We start from the raw sequence: 16,560 nt of genomic DNA, 5'->3' as shown, positions 1-16,560 counted from the left end.
ATAGAAATAAACAATAGAATTTGACTGACGAGTCTAATCCATGACTGGACCGCAAACTGTCTTCAGAACAGCTGTGTTTTTAAATTATCTTAACCATAGAAGTATACTGGCTTCAGAGTTGTGGAAAATTAGTAAAGAAAATCTCAAAACACTACAATAATAAAATGCAGATTTGCTGTTGACCATTGGAATGAAGGCAAAAAGAAGGCAGCATATTGCACTAACCCTTCAAAATTGTGGTGGAAAAATGTCCTTCATAACATTTCCCTTCTATTTGCAGCCCATGATTAAAATATTTAATAATTGCTACCTGCTGGGTCGATTATAGTCATGTGAATGCAGTACCAGAATCTGACAGTAAGCTGTTTATTCACAGGAAAAGATCCATGCAGGAATTTTAAGAATGTCAGATCACTCTGGGACATGATTTTACTGATGTGACTGTATGCCTGGGGCTATTTGTGACATTTTGGTGCTGCCAAATGGAAAATACTGCTAATGTTAAGAGTTCTATCTCTGTCCACAGAATGAAACAACCTGTTATTCACCATTATTACTTAACGACCAGTCATAGTGGGACACTGTTCTCAACATTTCTTTCCCTCACTCAAAGGCCAACATAACTATTTCTCAATGAATAGTGAACGAAGGTGGCACATCCAAATCGGTCCACCAATATTTCCTGATTTCCTCAGGACAGAGTGAATCCAATGAATAAATGCAGCCAGAGATGATTAGCAGTGTTCAGCAATTTATTGAATTGGCTTTTAAGTTCTGTTGTCTCTTTTGTCACAAGTTTGGGTACAAGGATCACTGGCCTTAGTATTGCATTGACAAAGTTCACAGTTTGCATCCAGACACATCGAATAATTTCTGCCAACATGGCTGAAGGGACAAACTTAATCAAAACAAAAACCTCCATACCCCACGTAAATGACTGCTGCACTTTCCATCTGGTACCCCAAATATCAAGTCAAGCAGAAATCTTTGCAAATTGAAAAAAAAACAGGTTACAATACTCAGTCAATAACAAAAGCTTGTGCTTTTTGGTCATTTTTTTTGTGCATTCAGTTATATGTATTTATATACAATCTTTTTATCCACTGTCTGCACTTCCATTTTGACAGGACATTTATACAAGTTTGAGAGGAGAGTCTCTGTGTAGCCGATCAGGAAATAGAACTTTTGAGGTGGCAATTTCTGAATGAAGATGGCGCAGACGACAATCATGTTTGCTCTCCTCTTCACAACCACGTCATTGGCGAGACAGCCGTGAAAGGTTCCATAAATAAACTTGCGGATGAAAACATCCTCAATTGTACGGTCTGCAGCTCCTTCTTCACCATCCAGATTGCCTGAATCAAGAGCAAGATATTTTTTATCGTTCTAACTGCACTGGCAGTCCTTAAGTACCAGAAACCTAATGCCAGTTCTTACAAATAGGACTACATTGTGCTCAACAGCACCACTCTCAGGCAAGTCTGACCAGAACCAACAGTGTGAAAAGTTAATGATTGTTTATTAACTGCAGATTGTAGAACATATTGAAAACAGAACATTTGAAGCAGATTAAATAACACTTAAGTATAACCTTGTTCATTATTAAATTGATATTAATAATAACTATTAATATCATCATGCATAGATTCTCAAGTAGGTTGCTGTGTTAAAGTAACTCTGCAAAACATAGAATGTTGAAGTACAGTCGCTTGGCTACATTGTATTGTATTTGGGATATACGTGTTCCTACATCTGCAAGAACATGCGCAATTGTGGTTTCATTATTAGGATATAACTCGGTAGAAGCAGTTCAGACATAGTTCACTTCACTGCTACCTGGGATGATAGATTTCTTTGAAGGAAAGGTTGGACAGGATGTACCTGTACACATTTTCTAAACTCCAATCTTAGTGAGACAAAGAGAAACAAAGAAGATCCTGAGAGGACTTGACAAAATGGATGTTGAAATGACTGTGTTCCTGTTATGAGAGAAACCAGAACTACAGAGCACATTTTAAAAGTGACCTTTTTTAACGTCAGAGACAGAGTGGAGGAGATTTTGCTGTCTGAAGTTTGAGAGTCTGTGCAAGTCTCTGCTGAGGGAATGGTGAAGGTAGGGTCATAATTTTTAAAGCAGAGAGAAACAGACTGTTTAGTAACAAGGGAATCCAAGATGATGGAGAGTAAGACCAAATGTGGAATTGAGGACACTATCAGATCAACCATGATTTTATTCAATGGCAAAGCCAACAGGAGGGACTTAATGGCCTCCTTCTGCTCCAAATTTATATGTAATCAGAGAGCAAGTTTAATGCCTCTCACAGCGTCACCATACAACCACATTTTAGTGAACTATACTGCTCCTTGTACATAATTCTGGGGGGCATTTTATATTTAACTAGCCAGGCTCAGAACACAATACTGTATCCAAAAAAAAAATTAAATTAGGAGTCACTTACTGGTGTGTTGGGACAGCCAGCCTTTTCTGTGAGCAATGAAGTGAGGTGGATGTGCCTCCTCATAAGTAACTGGTTTATCACCCTTTCCAACACGAACACGAGCTGCTCGATTCTAGGAAAAGCAGTAATCTTTAGCGCTTGTTCCTTGTAAACTGAGCTTCTTTTAATCCATCCTTTCTGTTGTGAAGATGTGGGTGCACTGTACCTTTAACAGAGTTAAAAGCTAGCAGAACTACCTAACAGCACCAAGTGTTCTTGAAAGATATAATGTAACATCTGGTCAAACAACTCTATTAACTGGTTGCCTGGAGACAACAAAACAAATTCGAATTAAGCCAATCAGTTTAAATTACACCCCGGAAAATACCAAACTCCAATGAAGTTTGAATTTTGTAATTAACAATCTGAAAAGCCAATGATACAATGGTATAAGACTGGGGAAAATTGAACAGTTGGAGGAGAACTACCAAGCCAACGACATCTTCAGTCTGCTCGGAGAATAGCTCTCTTAAAGGTACCAATATCAATCAATAATCAATGAAGCAGAAATCCCCAAGAAGAAGAAAAGACGACACAGGAAGATCCAAATACAAAATTTGACAGATGGCTGGTTTTGAAAACTTGAATTTCTGATAAATCTTAACACCCCCCCCCACCGATTATCGGATTGGTATTATAGACGGGAAGGTAAAAGATAGGTGAAAGGAAGGAGTTGCAGATAGTTTTTAGTTGCAGATTCTCTGTTATACTTTAAGAAATGAAGTGGTTAAGTTTTACTTTAAATAGTTCTTGACCTCCTGAATTTTCACAGATGACTGCACAGGACTAATCTTTTTTGTGTTGCTGGTTTATACCGTGTCATACCGTGTCATAACATTTCATAACTCTCTCAAAATCTGAACACAAAATAGTTAGATTGTCTGCATCATATCCCCAAAATTTGAAAGGTGCACCCCCAATGCAGTGACAGTAGTATCAGATAAACTGAGGAATTCAGAGCAGGATTTGGCCACTGGGTTTGTTCAGTCTGCTGCTCTGTTCATTAAGGTCATGGTTGATTTGATTGTGGCTTCTACTGTTTATTTCCTCCCTAATCTTAACTGCAATATTCCTTGAAAACAGCCATTGTAAACCACCATCCCTATCACTGGGAAAGACATAGACAGCAGGTACATGGGAACACCAGCCCTTGCAAGCTGTAAGCCACATAGCTGCCCACTGTGAAGTATTTTAAATCTACAATCTCTGGTCAACTCCCCCTCTGTTTCCCCACCAGTCCCCAGCCCCATCATTGTCCCAATATTGCTTGGTAATAGGTTTCACCAGTTATAGGTTCATCAAGATTACTTCAGGTCAGCCAATGATTCAGTATAATTCCTGATAATTATCTTCATCTGCCTGTTCAGAATTCACCAGATGCCAATAATCAGATTATTACCGATGTAATCCTTTTACCTTGAAGCATGATGTTGTTGTGTGAATAGCCCTTCTCCATGCAGCCTCACATTGCCAAGATGACAAAACCTGAAATGCAATTTTCAAATGTGAATCACTTTTTAAAAAAAACTGCATATGCAATTAAATACAAGTAAATAAAGCATTTTTGTCTTCAGTAAGATTTATTGAAGCTTGTGTTCCTTAACACTCAATAGTTGAAATAAACAATATCACTTTGCAGGTTCATCTCTTTGATAAATTAAAGCAAAATACAGCAAATGCTGGAAATCTGAAATACAGAATGGCCTGGACAGAGTTGGGAAGATGTTTCCATTGGTATGAGAGACAAGGACCGGAGGTCACAGCCTTAGAGTGAAGGGAAGACCTTTTAGAATGGAGATAAGGAGAAACATCTTCAGTCAGAATGGTGCATCTATGGAATTCATTGCTATAGAAGGCTGCGGAGGCCAGGTCATTGAGTATATTTAAGACTGAGATAGGTGCTTGAGTATCAAGCAGATCAAAGGTTACGGGGAGAAAGGGGTTGAGAAACTTATCAGCCATGATTGAAGGTGGAGCAGACTCAATGGGCTGAATTGCCTAATTTCTACTGTTATGTCTTCGCGTCAACGTTGGGGTGTGATGTGGAAAGCTACTTGCAGGCTGCAATAAGGTTGCAGGTTTGAAAGATGCTGTTGAAGGAGTCTTGGGTGAGTTGTTGCAGTATATCTTGGAGGTGGTACATATTGTTGCAACTGTGTATTGGTGATGAAGGGAATGCATATGGTGTCAAATAATCCGGCTATGAGGTTGCAACTGCACCCATCAGGCAATTGGGGTGTATTCCATCGTTCTCCTGATTTGTGCCTTGTCGATGAGGGGTAGGCTGTGGGGGTCAGGAAATGAGTGACTCACTGCATGATTCCCAGCTTCTGCCCTACTCTCGCAGCCATAACATTTGTATATGAACAATACTTTATTTGGCTTAGATTTAAGGTTAGGAAATATAAATTTACAAGTAAAGTTAACTGGTCGAGCATCCACGCCACTTCTGGAACAGAGTCCCAAAACTATATCATCTGTTCTGTGTACAAGTGCTTCCTAACATCTCTCCTGAAAGTCTATTTCCACTGTTTGGAGATCAGACAATCTTTAGCTATCCCCTCTTTCCCTGCTAATATGTTGAAGATTTAGATCATATCACTCCTTAATTTATAAATACAAGAGATAATAAATTTGTGTAATCCCTCATAACATAACCCTTGAAGTCAGGTATCATTGTGAACCTATGCTGTTCTCCCTTAACTATACTCGCTGAAATGTGATGCCCAGATCTATTCCTAGTGTGGGCTAACCACCATAACTTCGGCTTCTTTGTATTCCAGTTGTCCAGACACAAAGGGCAGCATTCTAATGAGTTACTTTGATTATTTCCTATATGTTAGTGAAATTGTAATGATCTATGCACCTCAACACTCCAGCCCGGGAATCACTGGACTTTGAACCGAAGCTAGAACTCTGGATCTTTCCCCTGTAAGCTATGTGCAAAGTACTTTTTTGATCCCTAATGGAGTACGTCAAATTTGCTTGCATTGAACTCCATCTGCCGTAGTATCAGCCACTCACCTCGCCCACCAGTATTCTTGACTAATATTATGCTCTTCACTATCTGTAAGGCGGTCTGTGCCAATACTGCAAGTCGTTAACAACAGGGCAGTCCAGATTCCTTGCTAACTGATTCAATTTCATCAACAACGCGGCAGGGATCTGGACGAGTGACCATCACCCGCGAATTCTCTCGCCCGGTGAGAACAGCGGTGAAACGCACAAGCAGAAACAGAGGAAAGTATTTGTGTTTTGTTTTACCGACAGCTTCCTGCACACCAGCGCCGCCATGTTGCATTCGCAGAGGATGATGGGGCGCCGAGATGAACGAGACAGCTCAGCGACGAGACTGTCGCCGTGGCCTCTCCGTTTTGCAGGTTCAGATTACGCGCGCACACAGATATATCAACGATTTACTGTTTTTTTAAAAAAAAAATTACAGAGAATGAAACAAGCCCAACGCGCAGCAGAGCTTCGGCGACAACGCGGCGATGTCGTTAACGGTCGCTGCGCGCGGCGAATGGCGCGTGAGTAGTGCGCAGGCGCTGTGGTGGCCTGTAACGGCCAGCAGGAGGAGGAGATGGTGGAACGTGTTGTGTTCGGTTCTATCTCCCAATTTGGTGCATGGAGCAACACTTGCTCCGAAAATCAGCCAGTCGCTTGATTTTCACATCTTCTTACCACCAGTCGCCCGCCCTAATCCCACAAAAGGAAGTTTGCGTGACTGGTTTGGCCGCGGGGGCTAGACCAGGCATGATGGGCAGAATGGACGACTGCTGCGCCGTTAAAGTTCCGTGACTCTGTCAAAGTTGCAGGTGGAAGCGGCGAAAACAGTGCTCGGTCGGGATATTGGGAGCAAGGCAGTCGGGTGAGAGAAATAGACACAACAGTTTGTACATGTGTATTAGAAGGAAGAGAGTAGCTCAAGGTCCACCTGGGAATAAAGCGGATGAAATGTCCTTCAGAACGAAGATGTTGATGGTTAAAAGTAGAGAGAAACTTTGCTGTAACTGTAAAGACGCCACATCTAGAGAATGGTGTACAGTTTTGGTCTCTCTACTTTTAGGAGAGATAGGAGAAAGTGAGTACCAGATGAGAGTCAAAAAGTGTGGTGCTGGAAAAGCATAGACGTTGGTAGATGTCCTGTTGCAACATTGAACTTTTCTTCCTTGGCTTCTGTGATTTTTCTATCCGGACTCCTACCCACCCTTGGAGGACCCCTTCTCCCATCCAACACACCTCATCCATCTGGATACCCTGTGCTTGCCTATTACCTTCACCCCATCTTCATCTACCTATCGCATTCTCAGCGAGCTTCCCACCAGTCCCATTCACCTTCCATTTATCTCTCAGCCCCCTTGGGCCATCCCTCATTCCTGATGAAGGGCTTGTGCTCAAAATGTCGATTCTCCTGTGCCTGAGGTGCTGCCTGACAGGCTGTGATTTTCCAGCACCACATTCTTTGACTCTTTTAGGAGAGATATACAGTAGTCGCATTGGAAGCAGTTTCGGGAAGGCTTTGGTAGGTTTTCTTATGAGGAATGTTGAAGTTGTTGGACTGAAATTCAGGGAGAAAGTGAGGACTGCAGATGCTGGAGATCAGAGCTGAAAATGTGTTGCTGGAAAAGTGCAGCAGGTCAGGCAGCATCCAAGGAATAGGAGAATCGACGTTTCGGGCATAAGCCCTTCTTCAGGCCCGAAACATCGATTCTCCTGTTCCTTGGAAGCTGCCTGACCTGCTGCGCTTTTTCAGCAACACATTTTCAGCTCAGGACTGAAATTCAGTGCAGTTTAGACCATTTAAAGATGATTTCATTGAAACATCTCAGATTCTGAGGGGTGCTTCACTGGTCAAGTGCTGAGAGGAGAATTTCAGCAGAATCTTGAATTGCAACTCTGATTTAAAATGAGGGCTTTCTCACTTGCAATAGAGGCCAGAAGGGTCACCAGCTTTGGAATTTGCACCCCAATTTACAGGTCCTTGGTAAGACCACATCTTTGAGTATTGTGAGCAGTTTTGGTTTCCTTATCTGAGGACGGATGTTCTGGCTATGTAAGGAGGCAATAAAGTTTACCAGAATGATCCCTTGGATGGCAGGACAAACATTTTCGGAGAGACACTAAATTAGTTAGGACTATATTGGCTGAAGTTTAGAAAAAGTTGCGGGGGAGGGGTTGTGTACGGGAAGGAGCAGACATCTCAGAGACGAACAAAATTCTAAATGCAAGAGGGATGTTTCCAATAACTGGGCAGTCCAGAACCACGGGTCACTGTCTAACAATCATTTAAGACTGAGAGTTGGAAAAATGTCTTCACACAGAAAGTGATGACTTTTCTGCTACAGACAACATGGTTGAGACGAAAGGAGTTAGATATTGTTCTTCGGATTAAAGGGATCAAATGGTTCTTGGAAAAAGCAGAAACAGTTGGATGATCAGCCGTGATTCCTTTTCCTAATGTGGATGTTGGAAGCAAATAATAAATACAGATTTCTGGGGTGTGCCAGAAAACATACTTCTATATCTTGTTCTACAAATCTGAATATGATTTACTACTTTGTCAGATTTAGAGACTGAAAATTATAGAGTTTTAAATTATATCCTGTGTATATATTTCTCGTCGTCCCTGAGTGTCCCATTAGATCTGCATCTCATGTCCTTCTTGAATACTTCCCACATATATGTAGTCTTTCCTTGTGAAACCTGTGGATATGTACCTTATTTCTTGTTGACCTCTGATTTGTGGGATTATGGGGTAGGTGAGATAAAACCAAGTTTGGAAGAACTTCGGCACAGACTTTCTCAGTTAATTTATTTATGGGATATTCCTCGTCAGGATCGGCTGTTGGTTGTTTAGCGTAATCTCAACTTTTCATCCATTGGCCTTGCCTGTCCCATAGTGATAACTTGTTGGTTTTTATCCGCCCCCTCTGCTCATTTCAGTCATTTTGCTGTGATGAGCTGTTGTCTTGAGAATTATCACTGCGATTACCAAACTTTCCTGGAGTAAATATGATACCATTAGTAATCCACACAGCAAACACTGCTCTGAACTGTGGTCTGTCTGTTCACTTGTTCCTCATAAATCTTAAACTTGTCAATTAGAATTCATTTTTCCCAAGCTGCTCCTCTAAATGAAATGTTAAGCTGGCTATAAAGACCAATGATATTTGGTTGTTTTGTACGATGCATTTCACAAGAAAATCTTTTAGATTTTAACTTGATCAAACTGAACTGATTTTTCCTTGTATGTCATGATTTGAAGGTGCTGGTGAACAAAGTTTAAAAATCACGCAACACCAGATTATAGTCCAACAGGTTTATTTGGAAGCACTTGCTTTCGGGAAGGTGTGAGCTTAAAGTCTGTCTTTCAGTGCCCCAATGATTCTATTTCTAATAAAGGGAATTACAGAATCTTAACGAGATTCATGCGGTCTTTGAGCAAAGTAAATATAATTCTGCAAGTACAAATTCATCTCACAAAGTTATGTGTCTGTGTAATGACGCAGAGTGGCCGAGTAGAGGCTAATAGCCAAGTTCAGTACCCATGGGAATGGCCTCAAGCAGGACATTGGGTTCATGTCATACCATTGCACTATATACACACACGCGTACACTCTGACAGACCCATACACACATACACGCACCCCACACTCGCACCCAGATGTGCACCCTCACAAAGACTTAGATCCCTTTACACTCACAGACACTCACACCCATCCCCACCCCCTCTCTCTCTCTCTCTCTCTCACACACACACACACACACACATACACATGCAAATACTTGCAGAATTGCATTTTAATTTGCTCAAAAACTGCATGAAACCATGTAAGAGTCTGTAAATCCTTTCTTTAGAAATAGAATCAGTGAACATTGGGGCATGGGCACCTCACACCTTGAAAGCATTTTCTGAGCTGATGTGGCACCTATTGTTAAAGTTCACTTGAGAATTTAATATTTTAAAAAAAAAGTTCTGGGATTTACATATGAAAGAACTGAAACCAACATGGTAATTCTAAAAGATGAGAGACTTAACAAACAAAACATAATTTTTCAATGTAATATCAATATAATTTCAGTTAGATCACACTGTAAACTTTGGCTATAAACTCTGTGTCTTGCGACCTTATATTTCACAACCACCTGAAGAAGGAGCAGCGTTCCAAAAGCTAGTGCTTCCAAATAAACCTGTTGGTCCAAAATGAGGTGTTGTGATTTTTAACCTCCATGGACGAGATCCACACTAGCATCATACCATCTCTTTCCACAGATATTGCCAGAGCTGCTGAGTTTCTCCAGTATATTCAATTCTTAATTTTACAACTTGAGCAACTCCATCATTTTGCCTTTACTTCCTTAGGGGATTTCCAGTGGCTGTCTTGACGTGATATGCACCGCATGATGAAAATGAATGAGACTATCACAAGAAATTACACAGCTAATGAGTGGCAATGTGATTCTCAAAGCATGAGAAATTCCTAAATGGGCAGTGTGCATGTAAAATAAAAAAATATGGTGTGGACACGTTCTCCTTGGAATTTACATCTCCTCTGAGGAGAGATTGAGTACTTGAGGCCTACACTGTCCAGTATTGAGAAGCTTGAGAGGAGATCTAATTGACATGATGTGAAAGGCAATGGACCAAGTAGACACAATAGATGTTACCTCATCTTGGGTAATCGAGAACAAGCAGTTGAAAAGTTTTAGGATAAAGGGTTGAAAACAGAGGAAAAATAATTCATTCTCTGAAAGGGTCACATTTCTGTGGCATTCACTAACCAAGAGGGCACGGGCTGTCAGGACACTGAATAAATTTGAGGAGAACATAATCTATTACTTATAAAAAATTAGTCTATGAGGAAAATTGGCAGCAAATGGAAGTTAGCATGATAGTACTGAATTACTCACTCCTGCTCTGTTCTTTCAGCTGTTCTCCAAATCAGACAGGTATACTTTACCAATCATGTTACCATTTGAAATGTATGTACGTAAACTGAGCTGATGAAGAATGTCTCTGTTCCAGGAAAGCTCTTGAATGTTCACCACATGAACTCAATTAGTATAATTCATTGATTAAAATAAATACATCTGCTTGATCACTAAGCGAATGCAATTTTTGAAGTAGGAGGAGTGCTTTGTTCTCAGACAAGGAAGCCTACTTCATTGGGTTGTTGATTAGTTAATCTTACTTTTCTGCTGGACTATCTGTGCTATTCAGGTGTTAAGTATAAGTCCCAAAAGGTGGTTAATGTGAGAGCTTTCGTGGCACAGTGGTAGTGTCTTGGTTCTAAAGCACACTCAGCTTGTGTTCAAATCCCACATTTGCAACAAAATGCAATTTTGGTAAAACCTTTTGGAAGCAAAACGCGGCAGTATCTGGTGGCACTCCCTGCAGTTATTGAGTTTGAACTTGATTTTACTCAGCACTAAGTTCACTAACCCGAATTAAATTAATTAAGCTAGCCTTTCCTATTTCAGACTACCTCTAAGGGTCTACCTAGGACTTGAACCCAGGACCTTTCAAATCTCATCCCAACTCTCCAACCACATGGCCACCAGACACATGCCTGAAAGGGAAGGCATTTCACAAATACTTATATACTGAAATTGTAAATTGGTATCATAACCCTAGGAATTCATGTCAAAGTCAGTTCTTCATCTGATACTTTCACAAGCTCACACTTTGGAATTCTGAGTTCAAGTCAAAATGCCCCTTCTTCTGTGTTCAACAAGGCTAAGATTTGTACCCAGGACTACTGTTATGACCAAAAAAGCAAAGAACTAAGGAGGCTGGCGGCTTGAAAGCAACAAGCAAAAACAGAAATTACTGGAGCAATTCAGGAGGTCTGGCAGCATCTTTGGTGAGAAAATAAATGTTTCAAGTCCAGTCATTCTTAAGAACGAATACCGGTGCTGAAGGGTCACTGGATTCGCAATTTCTGTTCTGATCTACTGTTAACAGCCTCTGCCTTTGGATGACAAAGAAGACACAGTGCTTCGTCTTGAAGATTTTCACTTTGACCCAGAATTGTGTGTTCCATTTCATGTGTTTCTTCTCTGCTCTAAAATCTAGTTTCTCATCAATTTATGATGCTATCAAGTTAATACTACTTTCAGATAAAAATCTAGAAAAATGGACAGAAATTTAATTCCCTCAACAGGCCATCACCCAGTAATGAAGTAATCAACAGATGGGGAATAATGCTGCTTCACGCTCACTTTGTTGCAATGGTAAAATTAAATATTTGCCTAAAAAATGAGAAACAATATTAATAGCTGCTCCTCCAGCATTTTTCTTTTAGGCTCAACAGCTTGGGTTCAACGATTAATGAATTTTCTGAAGAATGTTGTTACTATGATGGATCAGAATCTAAAATTATTGACTTTTTCTTAGTTATTATTCCAAAATGTGTGTGTTTCAAAAGAAGAATACAGCATGAAAATTCAGTGAATAGCAAAGTCCTGTCTGCAGCAAAAAATGTCACAACTAAAAATTCAGGGAAACCTCAAACAAATCGGGGATTTCACAAAGAAACAGAAACAGCAAGTGGGCTGCCTATCTGTGTCCTCCCCCCAACTTTCTTAAGAGAAGTAATTTATCCTAGATATGTCTGTTTCCCTCTGGGAAGAGATCAAAAATGTGGTTTAAAACTGAGTGTGTGTACTGTAGTGCTGTGAGGGCTATAACTTTAAGAATAGCCAGTTTAAGTATACTATGTCAAAAGCAATCAAGGCACAGGAATTTTGAGGAACCTAAGTTTGATTATCTTGGATGCTCATCTGCCTTGCTCCTGCTACCAATGTAACTATGGTGGCGGCAGCAGCAGCATTGTATCTGGTCTTGACAAATAATTCAGAGACTTCTTTTTGTCTGTGTCTTTAGAAATTTGTCATTTCGACTCTATTCTTTTACACCACTGGTTCTTCTGACATTTAGTGGTTAATAGCATAATTTTTCAAAAGCCTAGTGAAGTGGCTCCTTTTAAAGCATTAGTTCATTTGAATCTGGGAGAAAGGCATCCAGAGGGAAAGGATGCTTTACAAATTAACCTTGCTGGCTGTGACCAACCACAGGTGAATAACCAAAATGAGCCAGTCCATGCTTCCCAATGTGGGAGCTTAATGATTTGAGGTGTCCTGTCTCACAATGTAACAAATTGGAGAACCTTGCTTCAGGTTCAAGCTAGAAGTCTAAAATAAATTCTTGTGCGGTTACAGGGCAGCTTTCTCGGAATTGATGTTACATCCGCTAAAGTCCACAAGGCCAGAAGTCAATACCTCTGGTCTGCAAGCTAAGTGAACTCAGCCTGTATGGGAGCAAGGAACCAACCCAAATGTAAAACTGGAAAGAAACTCCGCAATCTCATGAACATCGCAAAGTTATCTCACTCCATGGCCAGCAAACACATTCGCTGAAATCCTTCTGCTCAATGTTAACAATGTTGACTGAGATCTGTTGCAAGAACCACTAGCATGGTAAATGCTGATCGGAGTCCGGCAAGACTCAGCATCATGGTAGATCTGTACGTAATGTAACCTCCCTACTTTTGGGGTTCATTACTCCACAATAAAACAGTAACATTTCACTGGCTTGTCAAGTTCTTACTGTACCTGCATACAAACTTTAGGCAATTTATGCACTATGAGAGCCTGATTCAACTCTGTCTCAAAGCCCTGCAATCTATCACCATTTAAATCATGTTTATTTTTAATTTTTCCTTCCAATATGGTTAATTACACATTTTCTTAAATGATACTCCGCTTGCCATTATTCCTCCACTTTGTTCTTCCATTAAATTATAGAGTAAAATAGGATTTCTAAGTTTACTTAAGTGAAGAACTAAACATCTGTCCCAACAAAATAATATATTTTGAAGTGGAATACCCAACAGCTTTTGCTTATTCTCAAAAATGTTTTCACTAAACTGGAACTAGGCTGAATTTCAATGTGTAGACAGTACCGATACAACATAAATCATGATCAAAACAGTAAGTTCACACTGTAGTCATATTGTCAAGTTTATTTCTGACATATCAACAATTTTAAATGGTGAGAGGAACACATAGACCACATCCTGTAACATATTATTTTTTTGTCCTCATATAAACCAGACCTGACAGAATTTCAGCTGCAGAGAACTTGAATAATTAAAAAAAAATCACATTTCATATTCAGGCAAGTTGCTGTGTAAAAAGCAAATATAGTCCATCATTTTCAAACGTAAAAATATCTCCAGCAAAATCAGCACTTCCACACTTCAAGCCACATGAGGCATTAAATGAGATACAACTCATTTGTTTAATTCATGATTCCACAGCCGTTGTAAAAAAAATTAAAAAAAGATCCACACACAGCTCATTACACTTAAGATCCCTAAGCTGTCTAATTTAAAACATTCATAAAACACGATAAGAGGAGTCCTCTCAATGCGTTTCCACAGCCCCTGCACAAAATTGTTAAGCGGTTGATCAAGTGCATGCAAACCAGGTCTTCATTACACACAGCAGACAAAAAAAGGTTTTATGCTGTTACAAAGCTCAGAAAGGAGAAGGTAAGAGAAATGTAGAGCTCCACGGGCAACTTCTTTTGAAACCAACAGGGTTAATTATGTCATGCAAAAGAACATTTTTTTTGGCTATTTTAATAAGCTATTTTCTACACAAGTTTAACAAAGAAACCACAAAGTGATCATGCCTTTCTGAGAGGCCTTCCAGCTAGACTGATCTCAGACATCAGATTGTATCACTACACGCACTCAAGACTCTGTAATTTGAAAACAAAGCTCAGTACATCATCTGAACCCATGGCAAGTTAAACACAAAAATTATTGGCTATAAATATTTAACATGCATTTGTAAAAATGCATATACAGTTTTAACTGATGGCAATAGTTTTTCTTTAAATCCTAGAGTTGGTAGCACAGTATAACAAAACAGTAAAGAACATCAAATTAGATCTGGCTACTTTAATATGATATAGTTAACTCACTCACTTTTTAAAAGAACAGAATCAGGGAGGTGTTCGCCCGAGCCTTGTCAATTTTCTCAGATCACTGCTATTTCAAGTGATGTACTTGTTACCTCTTAAATTCACTTTTTGTTTAAAAATTGTTCTATCAAACCAATACATTTCACATAGAACAGAGGAAAAATCCATGAACAGAGCTACCTTTCTTCCTCCACTACAGCATACATAATGTTTAAGAAATGGAAAATAAGGTCGCTGTGTTTGTTCATATACTTGAAGCAACCTTGTGAGACAAGTTGTTGATGGCAGAAGACTGTTTCAAAAGTAATATTTTCCACATTTTAAAAATTGTTTGTGAAGCCGTTTTTGAATTAACTGTTGGCTGCTTAATTTGATTGGCTGCCTTCTGCCTTAATACCATCCAGATGTACGAGTGGCTGCGATGGGGCGTCATGCACGGTTTCACTGAGTCAAGTGTAAGGACATCAGAATTAAGTTCCCGAAAGAATAAGTGACACATCTTTAGTGTACAAGAAAATATAAAATGGAACACTAACCCTCCAACATTAGGATGATCACCATTAAATGTTAACCTTCATGCTTTGGCAAATGTTTTGAATGAATTGTACAAATCACTGCCATCAAATGTGAATTATATAAAGTACATATACAGTAGCCATTTTTGATTTTGTAAATTTTTTTGTTTTTTTTTTAAGTTAATGTCTACATCTTGAGACAGTTGAAAGAAACACCATATAGTTCCACGAACGTGACAATTATGCAGCCACCAGGAGCATAATGTGCATGCGGACACGTGCATGTTACTGCTGGTCTTCAGAGGCCACCAGATCGCGGCTCAGCTTGAATGTTTGCTTGGGCCAGAACTCTGCCAACTTCTTCAATTCTGCAGAGAAAATTTCAAATAAATTATAAGCAGAGTCTTTCACATTTTATGAATGATAAGCAAGTTCACTTGGAGCTTGATCAATCAGCAAGAACATGGGGAAAGCATAATGAGATCTAACTGGAACTGTGAACTGTTCAAATCTACCAAACCCTCCCACAAGGAAGTTGGTCCCATTCTAGCTGAAGTACAAACCACCCTTTTTAACCACGGTCCCAGTGATGCAGGAATTTGAAAACTACATTCCTACACCAACCATGCATACAGCCAAGCATTCATCTGCTCTACACTTTTATTTTGGGAATTGGTTTAGCTCAGTTGGCTGGGTTGTTAGTTTGCAGAATAGCGTGGGTTCAACTCCCATCACCGGTTTGAGGTTACCATGAAGGACTCTCCTTCTCAACCTCTTCCCTCAACTGAGATCTGGTGGCCCTCACGTTAAATCACCACCAGTTGCTTCTCTTTAATGATACAGCAGCCCCTATGATGGTAAGACAACAATCAATCTTTTATTTCTGCACTTGTTAGCATGTGGCACTGGAAGTAATACAGAGATTAGAACCTTTGAGATCCTGCTTTGTCGAGCTCCATGAATTCTTGATGCAAGACCACATTCCTCACTCCATCTATCTCGTTGGTATCAACATGTGCTAGGACCTCTGGCTTATCATCCTCCCCCTTCAGGATGCCATGCAGCTGTTTTATGGGCACAGAAATGCCTGTCTATTCCACTAACAGATGAACCACTATTACTATTGCTGTTCCTTCCTCCTCTTCTGGACAGACAGGCTGCTTGTGATGCCAAAAGCTTAGCTCTGTTTGTACTCCCTTGATGAGTCAGTGTCCTCACCAACTTCCAAAATGGAAAACCAATTTAAGAGCCAGACCACAGGGGATTCCTGCACTACCTGTCTGTTTCACTTTGACTGTCAAGTGGTGATCTATTCCCTTGAGCTATTGTGTGAACACCTGTCTAAATGTTCTAGGAGAAAGTGAAGACTGCAGATGCTGGGAAAGCGCAGCAGGTCAGGCAGCATCCAAGGAGCAGGAGAATCGACGTTTTGGGCATGAACCCTTCTTCAGGAATGAGGAAAATGGCTTTCTTTCCTCATTCCTGAAGAAGGGCTCATGCCCGAAACGTCGATTCTCCTGCTCCTTGGATGCTGTCTGACCTGCTGCGCTTT

At 40.1% G+C, this 16,560-nt stretch overlaps 2 protein-coding genes and 1 long non-coding RNA gene across 52 annotated transcripts in view; 1 reads left to right on the top strand and 2 right to left on the bottom strand.

The window, feature by feature from the left end:
* Positions 1–734: 734 nt before the first annotated feature.
* mrps24 (mitochondrial ribosomal protein S24) lies at positions 735–6,027 on the bottom strand. The gene is made up of 4 exons (XM_043681449.1): positions 5,763–6,027; positions 3,915–3,983; positions 2,460–2,571; positions 735–1,355 (listed from the first exon to the last, which is right to left on the bottom strand). Exons 1-4 carry the CDS (start codon positions 5,790–5,792, stop codon positions 1,072–1,074), a joined length of 495 nt encoding a protein of 164 aa, XP_043537384.1. The 5' UTR covers positions 5,793–6,027; the 3' UTR covers positions 735–1,071.
* Positions 5,793–13,090, top strand: LOC122543119. Its single transcript, XR_006309918.1, has 2 exons — positions 5,793–5,878; positions 12,723–13,090. It is a non-coding gene; the product is annotated as an uncharacterized LOC122543119 (long non-coding RNA).
* Positions 13,091–13,505: 415 nt separating this feature from the next.
* LOC122543116 (calcium/calmodulin-dependent protein kinase type II subunit beta) overlaps positions 13,506–16,560 on the bottom strand; it is a 265,513-nt gene continuing 262,458 nt past the window's right edge. For all 50 annotated transcript variants that reach the window (XM_043681394.1, XM_043681397.1, XM_043681395.1 and 47 more), the window contains one exon: positions 13,506–15,376. The gene's annotated coding sequence lies outside the window, so the exon portion shown is untranslated. The remainder of the gene's footprint in view (positions 15,377–16,560) is intronic.

Source organism: Chiloscyllium plagiosum, chromosome 42 (assembly GCF_004010195.1).
Source record: "Chiloscyllium plagiosum isolate BGI_BamShark_2017 chromosome 42, ASM401019v2, whole genome shotgun sequence".
NCBI classification, from domain to species: domain Eukaryota; kingdom Metazoa; phylum Chordata; class Chondrichthyes; order Orectolobiformes; family Hemiscylliidae; genus Chiloscyllium; species Chiloscyllium plagiosum.
This window is presented reverse-complemented; position numbering and strand designations above follow the sequence as displayed.